We start from the raw sequence: 20,063 nt of genomic DNA, 5'->3' as shown, positions 1-20,063 counted from the left end.
TGGAGCTGTGACAGGTGATGGATGGTTGGCAACATAATTACTGCTGATGGATATGCATGTAAATATTCTCTGTTTTAACTTCTATTTCAATTTATGATTTGAATTTTCATATTAACTTGTGATGAACTTTATAACATGTGATCATGTATTCTGTAAGATATTTAAATGCTGAAGACTGAGCTCAAGAGTCAAGGACTGAGCTGGAGGGGATTGAGTCAGGACTGAGTGAAGTAGAACTGAACTGAATTGAGCTAGGAGAACTGAGCTAAAAAGATCTGGGCTGAGAAGAAATGCAGAGTGGAATAACTTAGAGACTACAGGTAACATAAGAGAGAAATGTGCAGAATGCAAAGGGAAAGAGGCAAATGAAGAAACTGGAGAGAGCAGAAGGAGCAGGCAGGTTTTTCCTTACCATGGAACAAAACAGGTCATTTCTCAATAGCAACGCAAGCTTAGTCTTATTAAAAGGAATATGTCTTTTCTCTTACAAACTTGGGTTTAAGTAATTTAGCATTAAAAGGGTAGAAGCTATTTCTTTCCCTATGCAATAAAGATTAAAGCTCATCTTTCATACAGAATGAATGAGTTCTTTCTGTACTGGGGCTTGGTATTTTGCTCCATATGCATATGCAAGTATGGATGTCTGTGTAAGTATGTAATTGTGAGATTGTATGCATGTGTATGTGTAAGAATGTAATTGTAGGCTGAGTCCTACTATTTTGAGTCTAAATGTATAAATACTACATATATGAAAGTATATACATTTATGCATGTTTGCCTATGTAAAAGTTTTTCCTTCTGCAAGTGCTAGTCACTTCTCTTGGTTCAATAGACCTTTATTGCTCCAAACTTACGCCTAGCATGACAAGCAAGAAGCCTAGGGACAAAAGGGAAAAGGCTCTGACAATTTATCCTCTACTTTATCTCCTGATGTCCTAGAATGAGGTGCTAAATGCCAGAGACTGAAGTTTCTGGCCTCAGAGGAAAACAAAAGGCAGGTCAGTTACAATAGCAGAGCATAGTGACTTAGATATAAATAAGTAAATCAGCTACAGTAACATAGTAACTTAGACTTAGCTAAGAAAACATATTATTATACAGCAACCCTAAATATCTCCTAAGAAGAGTTTTAAACCCATATCTCTTAAGAGAAAGTCTTACCCTCTGCCAACGCTCTTCCCCCTCTGCTGCCTCAAGAAGAACCAACAATAAAGAAGACTAATGCTGCAGCTGGCCCCCCAGCACTGAATAATTGGTCTTTTTTTTAAATTTTCTTCTCCATTGTTATTAAATTGGGTATTTCATATTTACATTACAAATGTTATTCCCTTTCCTTGTTTCCAGGTAAACATACCCCTAAACCCTTCCCTTCCCTTCTATATGGGTGTTCCAATCCCCACCCTCCCCACATTGCAACCCTCCTTCCAAAAATCCCATTCACTGGGGGTTCAGACGAGGCAGGACCAAGGGCTTCCCTTTCCACTGGTGCCCTTACTAGGCTATTCATGGCTACATAGGCAGTTGGAGTCCAGGGTCAGCCCATGTGCAGTCTTTGGGTAGTGGCTTAGTCCCTGGAAGTTCTGGTTGGTTGGCATTGTTGTTCATATGGGGTCTCAAGGCCCCTCAAACTGTTTCAGTCCTTTCTCTGAATCCTTCAACAAGAGTTGAGTTCTCAGTTCAGTGGTTTGCTGCTGGCATTCATATATATTTTTGCCATATTCTGGCTGTGTCTCTCAGGAGAGATCTACATCTGGTCCCTGTAAGCTTGCACTTCTTTCATTCATCCATTGAATCGAGTTTGGTGGCTGTATATGTATGGGCCACATGTGGGGCAGGCTCTGAATGGGCATTCCTTCAGTCTCTGTTCAAAACTTTGCCTCCATATCCCCTCCCTAGGATATTCTTGTTCCCCTTTTAAAGTAGGAGTGAAGCATCCACATTTTGCTGATCCTTCTTGAGTTTCATGTGTTCTGTGCATTTAGGGTAATTTGAGCATTTGGGCTAATATCCACCTATCAATGAGTGCATACCATGTGTGTTTTTCTGTGATTGGGTTACCTCACTCAGGATGATACTTTCCAGTTCCATCATTTTGCCTATGAATTTCATAAAGTCATTGTTTTTGATAGCTAAGTAGTATATTCCATTGTGTAGATGTAACACATTTTCTGTAGCCATTCCTCTGTTGAAGGACATGTGGGCTCTTACCAGCTTCTGGCTAGTATAAATGAGGCTGCTATTAACATAGTGATGCATATGTCTTTGTTATACATTGGGGCATCTTTTGGATATATACCCAAGAGGGGTATAGATGGGTCCTCAGGTAGTTCAATATCAAATGATCGGAGGAAGCTCCAGACTGATTTCCAGAATAGTTGTACCAGCCTGCAATCCCAGCAACAATGGAGGAGTGTTCCTCTTTCTCCACATACTCACCAACATCTGCTGTCACCTGAGTTTTTGATCTTAGCCATTCTGACTGGTGTGAGGTGGAATCTCAGGGTTGTTTTGATCTGTATTTCCCTTATGACTAAAGATGTCGAACATTTCTTTAGGTGTTTCTAAGCTTTTCGGCGTTCCTCAGCTGTGAATTCTTTGTTTAGCTCTGAACCCCATTTTTAACAGGATTATTTGTCTCCCTGCAGTCTAACTTCATGAGTTCTTTGTATACTTTGGATATAAGCCCTCTCTGAAGTCTAACTTCATGAGTTCTTTGTATACTTTGGATATAAGCCCTCTATCAGTTGTAGAATTAGTAAAGCTCTTTTCCCAATTTGTTGCTTGCAGTTTTGTTATAACAACAATGTCCTTTGACTTACAGAAGCTTTGAAGTTTTACAAGATCCCATTTGCCGATTCTTGATCTTAGAGCATAAGCCATTGGTGTTTTGTTCCAAAAGTTTTCTCCAGTGCCCCTGTGTTCAAGATTCTTCCCCACTTTTTCTTCTATTAGTTTGAGTGGATCTGGTTTGATGTGGAGGTCCTTGATCCACTTGGACTTAAGCTTTGTACAGAGTGATGAGCATGGAATGATGCATTCTTCTACATGCTGACCTCCAGTTGAACGACCACCATTTGCTGAACATGCTGTTTTTATCCATTGGACGATTTTGGCTCCATTGTCAAAAATCAACTGATCATGGGTGTGTGGGTTGATTTCTGGATCTGCAATTCTATTCCACTGGTCTATCTGTCTGTCTCTATACCAATACCATGCAGTTTTTATCACTATCACTCTGTAATACTGCTTGAGATAAGGGATAATGATTTACACAGAAGTCCTTTTACTGTTGAGAATAGTTTTATCTATACTGGGTTTTTTGTTATTCCAGATGAAATTGCCATTTGTTTTGTCTAACACTATGAAGACTGGGTTGAAATTTTGATGGGGATTGCATTGACTCTGTAGATCACTTTTGGTAAAATGGCTATTTTTACAATATTAATCCTGCCAATCCATGAGTATGGGAGAACTTTCCAACTTCTGAGATCTTCTTCACCTTCTTTCTTCAGAGGGTTGACATTCTTCTCATACAGATCTTTCACTTGCTTAGTTAAAGTCACACCAAGGTATTTTATATTATTTGGGACTGTTATGAAGCATGTCATTTCCCTTATTTCTTTCTCGGCTTGTTTCTCTTTTGTGTAGAGGAAGGCTACTGATTTATTTGAGTTAATTTTATACCCAGGCACTTTGCTGAAGGTTTTTATCAGGTTAAGTAGTTCTCTGGTGGAACTTTTAGGATCACTTAAGTATACTACCATATCATCTGCAAATAGTGATGTTTTGACCTCTTCCTTTCCAATCTGTATCCCCTTGATCTCCTTTTGTTGTCTTATTGCTCTGGCTAGGACGTCGAGAACTATATTGAATGAGTAGAGAGAGAGTGAGCACCCTTGTCTAGTCCCTGATTTTAGTGGAATTGCTTCAAGTTTCTCTCCATTTAGTTTAATGTTACCGATTGGTTTGCTGTATATGGCTTTTACTATGTTTAGGTATGGGCCTTGAATTCCTATTCTTTCCAGGACTTTTATCATGAAGGGGTGTTGAATTTTGTCAAATGCTTTCTCAGCATCTAATAAAATGATCATGTGGTTTTATTCTTTCAGTTTCTTTATATAGTGGGTTACTTTGATGGTGTTCCATACATTAAACCATCCCTGCATGCCTGGGATGAAGCTTACTTGATAATGGTGGATGATTGTTTTGATGTGCTCTTGGATTCAGTTGGCCAGATTTTTATTGAGTATTTTTACGTCGATATTCATAAGGGAAATTGGTCTGAAGTTCTCTTTCTTTCTTGGGTCTTTGTGTGGTTTAGGTATAAGAGTAATTGTGGCTTCATAGAAGGAGTTCGGTAGCACTCCATCTGTTTCAATTTCGTGGAATAGTTTGGATAGTATTGGTACGAGGTCTTCTATGAAGGTCTGATAGAATTCTGCAGTGAACCTGTCTGGACCTAGGCTCTTTTTGGTTGGGAGACCTTTAATGACTGCTTCTATTTCGTTAGGAGTTATGGGGTTGTTTAACTAGTTTATCTGTTCCTGATTTAACTTCGGTACCTGGTATCTGTCTAGGAAATTCTCCATCCTGCAGATTTTCAGGTTTTGTTGAATATAGGCTTTTGTAGTAGGATCTGATGATTTTTTTTAATTTCCTCTGATTCTACAGCTATATCTCCCTTTTCATTTCTGATTTTGTTAATGTGTTCACACTCTCTGTGTCCTCTTGTTAGTCTGACTAAGTGTTTATCTATCTTGTTGATTTTCTCAAAGAACCAACTTTTGGTTCTGTTGATTCTTTCTATGGTCCTTTTTGTTTCTACTTGGTTGATTTCAGCTCTGAGTTTGATTATTTCCTGCCTTCTGCTCCTCCTGGGTGTATTTGCTTCTTTTTGTTCTAGAGCTTTTAGGTGTGCTGTCAAGCTGCAGATATATGCTCTCTCCTGTTTCTTTCTGCAGGCACTCAGAGCTATGAGTTTTGCTCTTAGCACAGCTTACACTGTGTCCCATAAGTTTGGATATGTTGTACCTTCATTTTCATTAAGTTCTAAGAAGTCTTTCATTTCTTTTTTTATTTCTTCCTTGACCAGGTTATCATTGAGTAGAGCATTGTTCAACTTCCATGTATATGTGGGTGTTCTTCCCTTGTTATTGAAGACCAGCTTTAGCCCGTGGTGGTCTGATAGGACACATGGTATTATTTCTATCTTTCTGTATCTGTTGAGGCTTGTTTTTTGATCAATTACATGGTCAATTTTGGAGAACGTACCATGAGGTGGTGAGAAGAAGGTATATCCTTTTGTTTTAGGATAGAATACTCTACAAATGTCTGTTAAGTCCATTTGGTTCATGACTTCTCTTAGTCTGTCTACGTCTCTGCTTAATTTCTGTTTCCATGATCTGTCCATTGATGAGAGTGGGGTGTTGAAATCTCCTACTATTATTGTGTGAGGTGCAAGGAGTGTTTCAGCTTAGTAAGGTTTCTTTTATGTATGTAGGTGACGTTGTACTTGCAACATAGATATTTAGTATTGAGAGTTCATCTTGGTGGATTTTACCTTTGATGAATATGAAGTGTCCTTCCTTATCTTTTTTGATGACTTTTGGTTAAAAATCAATTTTATTCGATATTAGGATGGCTACTCCAGCTTGCTTCTTCAGACCATTTGCTTGGAAGGTTGTTTTCCAGCCTTTTACTCTGAGGTAGTGTCTGTCTTTTTCTCTGAGGTGTGTTTCCTGTAGGCAGCAAAATGTTGGGTCCTCATTTCGTATTCAGTTTGTTAATCTGTGTCTTTTTATTGGGGAATTGACTCGATTGATGTTGAGAGATATTAAGAAATAGTGATTGTTGCTTCCTGTTATATTTATGTTTGAATGTGAGATTATGTTTGTGTGCTTTTCTTTGTTTTTTTGCAAAAATGATTAATTTCTTGCTTTTTTCTAGGGTGTAGCTTACCTCCTTGTGTTTGGGGTTTACCATTTATTATCCTTTTTAGGGCTGGATTTGTAGAAAGATATTGTGTAAATTTGGTTTTGTCATGGAATATCTTGGTTTCTCCATCTATGTTAATTGAGAGTTTTGCTGCATACTGTAACCTTGGCTGGCATTTTTGTTCTATTATGTCTGTGTGACATCTGTCCAGGATCTTATGACTTTCATAGTCTCTGGTGAGAAGTCTGGTGTAATTCTGGTAGGTCTGCCTCTATATGTTACTTGACCTTTTTTCCTTACTGCTTTTAATATTTTTCTTTGTTTTGTGCATTTGGCGTTTTAGCTATTATGTGACGGGAGGACTTTCTTTTCTGGTCCAATCTATTTGGAGTTCTGTAGGCTTCCTGTATGTTCAAGGACATCTCTTGCTTTAGGTTAGGGAAGTTTTCTTCTATGATTTTGTTGAAGATATTTCCATGTCCTTTGATTTGGGAATCTTCAATCTCTTCTATACCTATTATCCTTAGGTTTAATCTTCTCATTGTGTCCTGGATTTCCTTTATGTTTTGGGCCAGTAGCTTTTTCTGTTTCACATTATCTTCGGCAGTTGTGTCGATGATTTCTATAAAATCTTCTGCTCCTGAGATACCCTCTTCTATCTCTTGCATTCTGTTGGTGATGTTTGTATCTGCCGCTCCTTGTCTCTTCCTTTGGTGTTCTATTTCCAGGGTTGTCTCCCTTTGTGCTTCCTTTATTGCTTCTATATACATTTTTAATTCCTTCACCTGTTTGATTGTGTTTTCCCATAATTCTTTCAGGGATTTTTGTGTTTCCTCTCTATACGCTTCTGCTTGTTTATTTGTATTTTCCTGCATTTCTCTAAGGGAATTCTTCATGTCTTTCTTGAAGTCCTCCATCATCATGACCAAATGTGATTTTCAATCCAGATCTTGCTTTTCTGGTGTCTTTGGACATTCAGTGTTTGCTTTGGTGGGAGAATTGGTCTCCGATGATGCCATAAAGTCTTGGTTTCTGTTGCTTGGGTTCCTGAGCTTGTCTCTTGCCATCATGTTGTCTCTGGTGTTACCTTGTTCTGCTATTTCTGACAGTGGTTAGACCGTCCTATAGGCCTGTTTGTCAGGAGTGCTGTAGACCTGTTTTCCTGTTTTCTTTCAGCCAGTTATACGAATAGGGTGTTCTGCTTTCAGGCGTGTAGTCATTCCTGTCTCCTGGTCTTCAAGTGTTCCTGTGGGCATGGGTCCTGAGGCCACTTGGCAGGTCACTTGGAGCAGAAATGTTAGTCATGCCTCTCGTCTCAGGCCTGAAGCCACTCCTAGTAGCTGGGTTTCAGCTCTCAGTGAGGGCATCAAACAGAAGGGCCTGTCCCACTTTCTCTTGTGTCCCTGTGCACAGAGGGCACAGATGGTGCTATGTGTTTTCCTCTAAAGTCGGGAATGTGGGCAGAGAGTAGTCTCTTATGGCATCCCAGGTGTGTCTGCCCCTCTGAAGGTCTAGCTCCCTCCCATGTGATTTGGGTGCAGGGCGCTGTTTGACTGGGTCCCTTCAGACACGGGAGCAGTCTGGACCGCAGCCTGGACCACAGAGTTCCTGCAGCTTGAGTGCCCCCTTCTTCCTGTTCTCAGAGGCCCTATACAGCTTCCTCTTGGGCCAGGGATGTGGGCAAGGGTGGGCAGTACTGGTGGTCTCTCCTGCCCTGCAATCTCAGGAGTGCCCATCTGTCTGGGCGATGAGCTCTCTCTCTCTCTCCCACAGGGTTTGGGAGCAGGGAGCTGTGGGCCGGGATCAGCGAGGTTCAGGCCCCAGCTAGAAACCAGAAGTGTCCGGTCCCAGAGGAATTTTTGTGTCCTGAGTCCACCAGGCTGGTCACTTGGAGCAGAAAATTTGGTCTTTCCTCTTGTCTCTGGCATGAAGTCACTCCTCAGAGCTGGGTTTCAGCTCTCAGTGAGGGCAACAACCAGAAGGGCCTGCCCCACCTTCTCTCAGGACCCTGTGCACTGGGGGGAGCATAGATAGTGTTAGACATTTTCCTCTAGAGTCTGGAATGTGGCCAGAGAGTAGTCTCTTCTGGCTTCCCAAGTGTGTCTCTGTCTAATTGTTTTTAAAGTCCCTCCAAGAGGTACTGGAAATTTATTCAACTTCTCTGAGATAGCGAGGTCCTGCTTCTTCTTATCTATATTTGCAGACAAGTGTCTTTCTCACATTCATCAAAGAAGTTTGCCTTTGCAACAAAGAAAGACCCTTATATAAAACCATAACTGATAAAAATTCAAAGAATAATTGAGCACTGGGTGTCTAGCTCCAGCAGAAACATCTACAACATAAGTCCTGCAGGTAAGGCTCAAGGAGCATTGCAAAAGCATAGGTGGAAATATTGTAAGATTCAAAAAGCCCAGGAAATAATTTTGAATACCTGTTGAGAAAGGGAAAAAGTAGTCACTTTTCTTAACCTTGCCATTCTCATCCAGAAAGTGACTAGGATCAAACTTCTCTGGGTTGGGGAATTCTTTATCATCATACAACACAGAAGTCAATGATGCTATGACAGTGGTGCCCTGGAAACAAAAAGAATAGACAGGTCAAGTTATAAAAAGATTACAAAACAATGATCATGGCATAGTAAAAGCTTATGAGCAAATCATACCCAAACAAGGGTACATATACAAGAGTATATCTAGACAGACAAATCATGTAATACACAGGAATGGGTTGGCAGTAGTCCAGTGGCAGTAATCTTGATACAGTGTCCTCCAAATAAGTAATGGTATGTTCTGTTATCAACAGAACACTGTTATGCATCACCATCCACTTCTTTCCTATGCCACTGTTATTACTGAATCATGCATGCTTGAAATGTGGTTTCAAATGTAAGGTTTTGTGTGAAAATTGGAAGTATCTACTCATAGCAGTGTTGCATAAGTAGTATCTGATGAAAGTAAAAATGTCTTGTGGAATAACATGGACAAAACCAAATTATTCAGAGTTTTCCCTGACACACAGTTTATTTGCCTTAATTTTAAAACATAGGTGAGGTCTTTTCATAGTCAAGACAACTGGGGAAAAAAACTAAAGAGATGACAGACTTAGAAACTTCGTGATTTTCTAGGAACTTCAGTCAGAGACATCAGTTTACTTGAGTATAAACATTGAAACTGCAAAACTGATCAGATGACTCACATAAATGGGATATTCATAAGATGCCAATGAGCTATACCATAGGTTTTATTAAGTACAAAAGAGCAGAACTCCTGTAATGGGGAGATCTAAATATCACCTTAAGACAAGATGTAGGCATATCCACTAACAGCATAGTTAACATGCTCCAGCCCACCTTACAACATGAGAACCCTGTAGTATCTCATTTGTCCATTTTTCTGCCAAAGCTTTAACTGGTAGCAAACTATTAAAGGACAATGACATGCAAGCCAACCCTGAAACAGAGGACATAATTATATGAACTGGAATATTTAATAGGTCAATATATGAATTATGCTAAATGTACCTATATTCTTCTTGGCATTCTGATAAAATCATAGAAGAATCTTCACAGAGACCTATAATCTGAACTTTAAATTTTATTTGAAATGTGAATAGCCAAGATAAATTTGGAAGTCCTACAGAGCCAAAAACTAAGACTTGATCTAAAAATTTACTCTCCAGCTCTTACTGGAAATAGCATAAAGTTTATCCAGGTTCCATACTTAAATTGTTTGTTATTATGGGGACAGAAAACTGCAATCAACCACTGAGTAAATTCTTAAGAATTCTAGGACAGTCTGATTTTGAATATGCTATCTGTACTTTGGTTGGCTTAATCACCTAAACTCCTTGAAGGTATATATATATATATATATATATATATATATATATATATATACATATATATATATATACATATATATATATATATTCTTTCTCTTTAACATTGATAATCTGAAATTGCAAGATCCAATATCTTGGACCAATGATCTAATGTCACTCACTCATTTGAGATCAAGACCATTAAGGCACAGTGTAGAAGAAGGAAGCTTACCTTGGGAATGAAATAATCTCTGAATTTCATGTCACAGGTCAGTGCATGGGGAAGGCTGGTGGGAAGGAGGTCAATGTATCGCTGTATCTCATGCAATACAGCATCAGTGTAGGGCATGTGATGCCTGTCCTGCATGCAAGGGCTCCTGTGTCTGCCAATCACATGGTCAATCTCTTCCTGGACTTTGGCTGTTTCAAGACAGTGAAAAATGACAGAAATGGAAAGAAGTGGCACACTGGTCACAACTCAGGGTTGCTTGCAGGATGCTAGATGAGCGTGCCTGGCAATGTTTTGAAAACATGATATATGCTAATGAAGTGACAGTTGCTATGATATAAATACTAACATTCAATATATTAGGTGTCACACTATATAACCCTTATGTATAAATTAGCATACTTAAATTTGATATTGATTTCAAACAATGAAAAGAACATTAATTCGAGAAAAATAGCTTTTATAGAAGAAAGCTATTAAACAACTATGTTTATACCAAAACAATATAATACATTTAAAACTCATTTTAATGGCATTGTGTGAATGTTTTTACGAAATTTCCAAAGGTATGTAAGACTGTGTAATTTGCTGAATATGGCCGCATTCTAACAATTTCTCTTGAAATTTATGTTTATATGTAATGACTATTTCATTCTTATCTATCATTGGAGAAATTTAATTCTTCATGTGGGAATTGGGGTTTCATATTTTGTAGATGTGTTAAATATAAACAAATTTCCCTGAGTCTAATTCTCATAGGGCAACTGTGTTCTATTCATTGGTTAAATCTTTGTTACTACATAAAATCTGTGCCCTACCACCACCAGAAAGCATGCAGGAGCTGAACCTAGAGCACCCCCATGCATTTTTAGCAAATTTACAAGTTGGTCTTCATATAGGGCCCTTAACAAGTGAAATGGAGGGGTGTTTTGGTATTGGTCCTTGTCACTGGAACCCCTTCTCCCTACCTGGACTGCTTGGTTGTGCCTCAGTGGAAAAGGGTATGCCTAGTCTTGCTGGGACTAGATTCCCCAGAGTGGAGTGGGACCCCAGGGGACTCCTCTTTTCTGAGGAGAAGGGGATGGACCAATTGGGGAGGCACTTACAAAAATGGGACTGGGAAGAGAAGAGGGAGGAGAGGAGAATCCGTGCCTGTTAAGAAAACAATGACTATTTTCATTGTTGATGATACCTTGGACTTAACTCTATTTCTCTTTATCAGTTTAGATTTTTTTCATTTTATTGGAATTATTTTGAAATACTCAAGTAGATGTTTCAAAGTTCAACTGAAACATGTCCAATTATATGTTTTATATTATCAACCACTTATTTCTGCTTACTTCCTTGTGCTCTTCTCACATTTTTATTATCCATCAGTTGTTCCGAAATGATCAGTGAGTTTTTAGGTGTGATGCCCAGCAGCCTCCTTTACATTTCAATCTCCCCATGAGTACTCCAAATTCCTGTAGCCCATTACTTCTTATGACTTTGTGTCAGATATCAGAAATGAAAAGAAAGACATAATGACGGAATCTGATGAAATTTTTAAAAAATCAGATCCTCCTACAAAAGCCTATATCCAACAAAACTGGAAAATCTAGAGAAATTTTACAATTTGATGGACAAATACCAGGTGCTAAAGTTAAATCAGGATCAGATAAACCATCTAAACAACCCCATCACTACTAAAGAAATAGAGGCAGTTATTAAGTCTCCCAACCAAAAAGAGCCCAGGACCAGATGGGATTAGTGCAGAATTCTGTCAGACTTTCATAGAAGACCTCATACAATACTGTTCAAAGTATTCCACAAAAAGAATTTCTTTTCTGGTCCCACCTATTTGGAGTTCTGTAGGCTTCTTTTCTGTTTATGGGTATCTCTTTTTTAGGTTAGGGAAGTTTTCATCTATCATTTTGTTGAAGATATTTACTGGGCCTTTAGGTTGGGAAACTTCACTATCTTCTATACCTATTATAATGAGGTTTGGTCTTCTCATTGTGTCCTGAATATTTTCGGTTAGGAGATTTTTACATTTTATATTTTCTTTGATGTTTGTGTCAGTGTTTTCTATGGTATCTTCTTCCCCTGATATTCTCTGTTCTGTCTCTTGTATTTGTTGATGATGCTTGCCATCTATGTCTCCTGATCTCTTCCCTATGTTTTCTATCTCTAGGTTGTCTCCCTTTGTGATTTCTTTATTGCTTCTATTTCCACTTTTAGATCATGGAATGTTTTGTTCAATTTTTTTACCTGTTTGGTTGTTTTTTTTTTGTAATTCCTTAAGAGATTTTTGTATTTCCTCTTTAAGGTCTTCTACTTTTTCATCTGTATTCTCATGATGTCTTTAAGGGAGTTACTTATGTACTTCTTAAAGTCCTCTATCATTATCATTAGATGTGATTTTTAAATCCAAATCTTGCTTTTCTGTTTTGTTTGGGTATCCAGAACTTTCTGGGTTAGGAGTATTGGGTTCTGGTGATGTCAAGTAGTCTTGGTTTCTGTTGCTTAAGTTCCTGTGCTAGCCTCTCACCATAAGGGTGTCTCTGGTGTTAGCTTGTCTTGATGTCTCTGACAGTGGCTTGACATTCCTGTAAACCTATGTTTCAGCACACCTGGAGTCCTGCTTTCTCCTAGTGAAATATGGGTACAGAGAGCTGTGCAGCTGGGTCAGCTCTGGGCCCAGGTAGAAACTGGAAGTGTCCTGTCCGAGACTGCTCCTAAATTTGTGTATCCTGAATCCCCCAGGCAGCTGCTCAGAGAAAAAGAGTTAGTCTAACCTCTGTTCTCAGGTGTGTCAGTGCTCCTGGAGACTGGTTTACAGCTCCCGGCACTGGCAGGGAATGGAAAGATCCTCTCCCTGACTGCTCCTAGGTTCCAGTGTCCAGAGGGCTCTAGGCGGGTTCCTCTTGGGGCCAGGAATGTGAGCAGAAGTAGTGGTCTCCCCTGAGCTCCCCTGAGGATTGTCCACATTTCTGAGTGTCCACCTCTCTCCCCCACCAGGTTTGGGTACAGAGAGCTGTGGGCCCAAGTGAGCTCCTTCATTGGTCAATTTTAGTAAGCAATCTCAACTCCTCTGAACTTAAAAGTATTAATTCAGCTTTGAAATTATCATCACCAAAGATCTCCCACCCTGCTGCAGACACATCTTATTTCAGATCTCTAACTGTGCCTGGAAGTAGATCCTGTGCTCCAGCTCTACCCACACACACCCAGAGACAGTTTGACTCCCAGGATTTCTGTCACCTCCAGGCTCACAGGTGTGTCCTCTACTCCCTAATCCCTGGTCTAGCGGGGGCCCCCCACCAAGGGCCCAGAGGAAGCAGAACCTCCCACCTTGCCAGAGATACAAATACCTTACAATTTGAATCTGTGCTGGGAAGCATATCCTGTACTCCACTTGATCCCCACCCTGCCCAAACCTAGAGAAAGCTTGATTCCCAGGATTTCTGACACCCCCAGGCACACAGGTGAGTCCTTTGCCATACCCCAATACCTAACATAACTGAGAACTCCTCCAAGGCTCAGAGGATGCAAGATCTCCTGCCCTACTAGAGACATGTACAACTGGGAGCAGATCTTGTGCTACAATCCCCTTCTGCACATTGTCAACATCCAGAGACAGCTTGACTCTCAGGACTTCTGATACAGTCAAGCACACAGATCAGTCTCTCTAGATTCCCTTCCATACCTAAAGACAATCTGACCCCAAAAAGCACAGTATAACCAGGCTCAAAGGCAAAACAGGCTTCAGTCAGAGACAGCAAGGCCACTTAATATCTGAGACAACCAAATGATGAAAGACAAGCACAAGAATATAAGAAACAGAAACCAATGTTATGTGGCAACATCAAAACCCAATTCTTCCACCACAGCAAGCCCTGGATACCATAACCCACCTGAAAAGCAAGATTCTGATCTAAAATCCCATCTCCTGAAGATGATAGAGGACCTAATGGAGGAAATAAATAGCTCCCTTAAATAAATACAAGAGAAGACAGGTAAACAGGTAGAACCCCTTAAAGAAGAAACACATAAATGCCATAAATAAATACAGAAAAACACAATCAAATAAGTGAAGGAATTGAACAAAATTGTGCAGGATCTAAAAATGGAAATAGCAACAATAAAAAAATCACAAAGGGAGACAATCCTGGAGACAGAAAACCTAGGAAAGAGGACAGAAATCACAGATACAAGCATCACCAGCAGGATACAAGAGATAGAATCTAAAGAGAATCTAAAGTGTAGAAGGTAGCAAAGAAGATATTGACACAACAGTACCAGGCAAAGGGCAAAAAAGCTCCTAGCCCAAAACATCCAAGAAATTTAGGATGAAAAGACCAAACCGAAGAATAATAGGAATAGAAGAGAGTGAAGATTCCCAACACAGAAGGTGAGTAAACAACTTCAAGAAAATCATAGAAGATATCTTCCCTAACTAAAGAAAGAGATGCCCATAAACATACAAGAAATCTACAGAAACCCAAATAGATTGGATGAGAAAAGAAGTTCCTCTGGTCACATAGTAATCAAAACACCAACTGCACAAAACAAAGAATATTAAATCTGGTAAGGATAAAAGGCCAAGTAACATATAAAGGCAGATGTCTCACAATTACACCATACTTTTCAACAGATACACTAAAAGCCAGAAGGTCTTGAACAGATGTCATACAGACCCAAAGAGAACAAAAATGCCAGCCCAGCCTACCATATCCAGCAAAACACTCAATTACCATAGAAGAAGAAACCATGACAAAACCAAATTTGAACAATATCTTTCCACCAATCCAGCCCTACAAGGGATGACAGAAAAAAAATCCCAACACAGGGAGGGAAATTGCACCCAAGAAAAAACAAGAAATTAATCTTCTGTCAAAAAAAAAAAAAACAAAAGAAGAGAACCACACAAACAATAAAACCTCCTCTAACAACAAAAATATCAGAAGCAACAATCATTGGTAGTGAATATCTCTCAATAGCAATGGGCTCAATTCCCCAATAAAAAGACGTACACTAGCATACTGGTTACATAAATAGGACCAAGCATTTTGTACATACAGGAAACAATTCTCAGTGATAAAGACAGATACTACCTTAGGGTATGAGGCTGGAAAAACTTTCCAACGTTGGAAATGTAAACAAATAAAATAATCAATTAAAAACGGAAGAAAAGAAATAATAATCATCACTTGAGTGGACTTGTGGCAAAATTGCAAAGTTTTTTTCACATGTGTGACATAGTTCAGGTTACTTTCTTACATTTTTTTATTCTCTCTCTCTCTCTCTCTCTCTCTCTCTCTCTCTCTCTCTCTCCCTCCCCCCTCTCTCTGACTTTGTATGTGGTGTGTGTGTGTGTAATATGTGTATGCGTGTGCATGCATTCACATGAGGACATGAATGTGGGTATGTGGATGTGCAGTTTTGCATGTGCTGCAGTGTGTGTATGGAGAAAGACCTATGACATCAAGGAGTCCATTCTCTTCTTCCACCATATACCTGGGAGCAAGGAATATAGATTTTCAGCAAGAACCTTTCCTCATTAAGGCTTCTGACTGTTCTTGCTTGTAACTCTTTAAGAAAACTTATAGAGATGTTCTTAAAAGAGAAAATTATAGGGCTATCTTGTTGGGCCTAAGTGAGAGAATTAACCTAATCTGCCAGATATTTGATGTGCCAGGGTTGGGGAAAACCTAGAGGGCCTCACCCTCTCAGAAGAGAATGGGAGAGAGGAGGAACTCTGTGAGGGAAGGGCTGGGAGGGGAGCAGTGTTTGGGTTTGTTAATTGATTAACTACTTAATAAAGATAAGAAAAATGGCTGAACGGTTAAGAGCACTTGTTGCTCCTGAAAAGACCTAGATTCATTTCCCATCATTCATACATTGGATCATAACCATGTATAACCTACAGTTCTAGATCTATGATTCCCTCTTCTAACCTCTGTGGGCAATAGGCATGCACATGGTACACAGAAATAAATATAGGCAAAACATTCATATACATAGAAAATTTTTAATTTAAAAATTTATAGTTCCTCAATAATTTGTTCTTTGTTAAATAATATTTTAGGGAAGCAGATTTCTAAAATAACAGATGTGGAGACTTTTTTAGAAAGTCTGCCTAAAAGGAGACGTCCTCTCATTAAATTCTAAAACTGATATTTATTTTCTGTAAAAAAAAGTTTCTATAACAAGAAAAGAATTATAAGAATAAGTAAAAATACCTTCGAGAATGGATCTGCTATTCAGTATAGCTTTTTCCTATTTAAACTAACTTGTATCTTTAAAACAATTTGTATGAACACAATCACTTGCTATGAAATCTATGCACTAAATCTGGACTTTAGAAATCTTTATTTTTTTCTCCTGCCTTGTGTCTTCACTTTTATACAGCATCCTCCTCTGCTATGGACTAAGATATCTCACTTCAGTCCTACTGGAAAATATAGCAGATTGTAGTTCTGCAAAAGATTAAATTGTGAGGCTTCTCTTAGACAAGCAAAATGAAGAACTCAGGGGCATCTTCTAATTTCTTTCTGAAACCACTTGCTTCCCACCTATGTCCTTACCTGTCACTTCTGGATACTTGAGCAGGAGCAGCAGAGAGTACCTCAGGGTTGTACTAGTTGTCTCTGTCCCAGCAGCAAAGAGATCAGATGCTGTGAAGATCAAGTTCTCACAAGTAAACTCTGTCTTTGGGTTGTGTTTTTCCTAGGAACAGTTTGACTGTGTTATCCAACAAATAATTTGTCAATGTGCATATTAGAGTGAATAAAATTACTTATACATGGAAAGTTTGACCTGACAGACCTTACAGAGTTTAGCAAACGAAGAAACTGACCTGCGTTCAGGAGATATGTACACTCCCTGCCCTATCTTCCAATCTTACACCAAGTTTCTTGTGTGGAAAATTTTTCATGAGACTCTTTAGTCAGCTGAGACATGAAGCCTACTGCATTCCCAAAAATAGATAAACAAAAGAAATGGTCCCCATTTCCTTTTTGTAAAAAACAGGTTTTACTCATAACATACATAAGGATAAAAAGCAGATGTCCTGTGATATGGGAGCTAGTCATGACGATAAAGGTCTCAATTGTAAATGTAGTAAAGAAAACTGGAAGGTCACTGACTCATCAGGTAAGTATACTGCTTGAATAAGAAAGAAAATCCATTACACAGCAAGCATAAGTGTATATGTCGGTGGATCAGAATGGAGAGCTAACAAAACAAAGACCAACAAAGACATTTATGGTGAGTTCCAACAGAATTAAATGGAAACAAGTGGCTTTTCAACAAAATGAAGCCATGAGAGAAGCATTTATTCATATAGGTGCCTTAAAATTAATCTATAATTCCATATCCATGTAAATTCAGTTGAAGTTACACAGTTAAGAAACCTTTCATCCTTAGTACTAATGATTTACTTCTCATGCTACAACGTACACCTTAGATTCCATCTGAAAGCCCTTCACCCATACACAGCTAATATTATAAGATTTGGTATCTTAAAATTCCACCTGCAGATGTTGTAGTTAGTCTGCCTATCTTGAACTGCTTTTCTAAGTTTTGATATATTGTCTACAAAGACAGTATTCATCTCTATTATATGACATGACATTTTCTGAGAATTTTGGAAATATATCCATTTTATGGACACATTGCATCCTATGAATCTTTATTAAGGTTATTTTTGTCTACAAAATACGGCCAATATAATCAAATTACTGAACTTTGTAATGTCTGGAATGTTTACTGAAAATTCATATACACATTAGGCACATAAAGTGCTTGTCAAAAATTGCCAGTCTGAACCATTTAAATGTCCCTGTAAACACAGACAATTCATGGAACAAAAAATGCTCAAGCAGTCACATAACTAAATTGGAGTTTTATTAACATTTTACCTGTTCCATTTTGATCAGGAAACAATCAATAAAGTCCCGAGGATTGTTAATATCCAGTGACTCTTTGTGCTGTATTACTTTGGCCAAAAAGTAATGTTTTGCAAAGGCAAATTTTTTAAGTAATTTTCTGTGTCTTCCTGGTAAATAATCAATGATAGCAGGAAAATTATCGCAAATCTACAAAAGAAAATGATAGAAGTTTAAAACACAGAATGCATGTATGTGCAACTTATAGTACAGTATATCTTGGACAGGAAAAGTAAATACAAATATAAATAATGTTATCCACCCTGATAAGTAAATTTATGCTTTACATAGAAATTTTTGCTTGTAAAAATGTCTAAAAAAGACTTTTAGTAGGGAGTCTTCTGGTATCCATCTGCACCCCAGAGTTAACACTGTGGCACAACTCTGCAGACACAAACGCCTCCCAGAGAGCTGGTCTCTCAGGAGTGTTTTGCTCCTAAGTTCACATGTTAGACAAATATTTTGCTACAAAAAATGGCACAAGAATGACCAACTAGGAGACCACACAGATCAGGAACCACAGAGTAACTGAGGTAAGGCTCTTCCTACCCTCCATCAGCAAGGTAAAAGAGTAAATCTCAGGTGCAAAATTTTCATAGAAAACATTGACACAACAGTCAAAGAAAATGCAAAATGTAAAGAGCTCCTAACCCAAAACATCCAGAAAATCCAGGAAACAACGAGAAGACCAAACCTAATTATAATAGGTATAGAAGACAGTGAAGATTCCTAACTTAAAGGGCCAGTAAATATCTTGAACAAAATGATAGAAGAAAATGTCCCTAACCTTAAGAAAGAGATGCCCATGAACATACAAGAGGACTAAAGAAAGCCAAACAGGTTGAACCAGAAAATAATACCTTACTCTCACATAATAATCTAACCACCAAATGCAAAAAAAAATTAAAAGCAGTAAGGGAAAAGGAGTCACTTGTCATATAAATACAGACATGTTAGAAATACAACATAATTCTTACCAGAGATTCTAAAAGCCAGAAGATCCTGGACAGATGTCACACAGAACCTAATAGAACACAAATACCAACCAAGGCAAAATTCTCAATTAACATGAATGAGGAAACCAAGATATTCCATGGCAAAACAAAATTTACACAATATCTTTACACAAATTCATCCCTACAAAGAATAATAGTGTTGGGAGCGGCTAAAGATGACACTGACATCTAGTGGTCGTATGTGGTATTACACCCATTATAGCCATGTCTTTTGCCTTCCTCTTGCATTTACAAGGCCAGGGTGATATGCATGCTAATAAGGTATCTCATACTCCACCAATCCCCAGAGGACAAGTTTACAGCCACTCTCTGTCTTGTATTTAAGGTGAGTGCCTTTGTTCCCCGGAGTCTCCCGTATCAAGAATAAGGTGTTCCTGCAATAAAGGCTGTTGAGAAGAATCCAACGGTATTGCATCTTCCTTGCTGGTCGAGGTGGGAGCTTCAAATAGATTGAAAAACTCCAACAAAAGCAGGGAAACTACATGCTAGGAAAGGCACGAAAGTAAAGTTCTTTCAAAAAACCCAAAAAAGCACAATTCCTTCCTCCCAAAACCCGTGGGAGAGAGAGCTCACCAGCCAGATAGGTGGGAACTCCTGAGATTGCAGTGCAGGAGAGACTTCCAGTACTGCCCACCCTTGCCCACATCCCTGGTACAAGAGGAAACTGTATAGGGCCTCTGGGAACAGTAAGATAGGGTCACTCAACGCTGTGGCCCAGACATCACCCTAATCTGAAGGGACCCAGTCAAACAGCTCCCTGCACCCAAATCCCGTGGGAAGGAGACCTAGAACTTCAGAGGAACAGACATGCATAGGAAGCCAGAGTAGACTACTTTCTGCCTACATTTCTGACACTAGAGGAAAACGCCTAGAACCATCTGGGCCCCCTATGCACAGGGTCCCGAGCAAAGGCAGGGCAGGCCCTTCTGGTTGCTGCCTTCATGGAGAACTGAAACACTGGCTCAGAGAAGCAACTCCAGGCTCAAGACCAGAGGTAAGACCAACTTTTCTGCTCCAAGTGACCAGCCTGGTGGACTCAGGACTCTCAAAGACAAAATGCCTTTGGGACCAGGCACTTCCGGTTTGTAGCTGGGACCCAAACCTCACTGATCCCAGCCCAGAGCTCTCTGCTCC

General features: G+C 39.2%; 1 protein-coding gene across 6 annotated transcripts in view; it reads right to left on the bottom strand.

Moving 5' to 3' along the window:
• LOC134484003 (cytochrome P450 2C7-like) overlaps positions 1–20,063 on the bottom strand; it is a 301,184-nt gene that overhangs the window by 124,650 nt on the left and 156,471 nt on the right. The window contains exons 6-9 of one of the 6 annotated variants that reach the window (XM_063280363.1): positions 17,887–17,946; positions 16,552–16,693; positions 9,986–10,173; positions 8,366–8,507 (exon numbers count right to left, since the gene is read on the bottom strand). The exons of 2 other annotated variants lie outside the window; for them this stretch is intronic. In XM_063280363.1, coding sequence (XP_063136433.1) covers positions 8,366–8,507; positions 9,986–10,173; positions 16,552–16,693; positions 17,887–17,946 — 532 coding nt within the window. Of the gene's footprint in view, positions 1–8,365; positions 8,508–9,985; positions 10,174–16,551; positions 16,694–17,886; positions 18,064–20,063 lie in introns of all 6 variants that reach the window. 3 more of the 6 variants (XM_063280364.1, XM_063280361.1, XM_063280367.1) reach the window with 3 other exon arrangements.

Source organism: Rattus norvegicus, chromosome 1 (assembly GCF_036323735.1).
Source record: "Rattus norvegicus strain BN/NHsdMcwi chromosome 1, GRCr8, whole genome shotgun sequence".
NCBI classification, from domain to species: Eukaryota; Metazoa; Chordata; class Mammalia; order Rodentia; family Muridae; genus Rattus; species Rattus norvegicus.
Note: the sequence above shows the minus strand (reverse complement) of the source record. Positions and strands in the feature narration are given on the sequence as shown.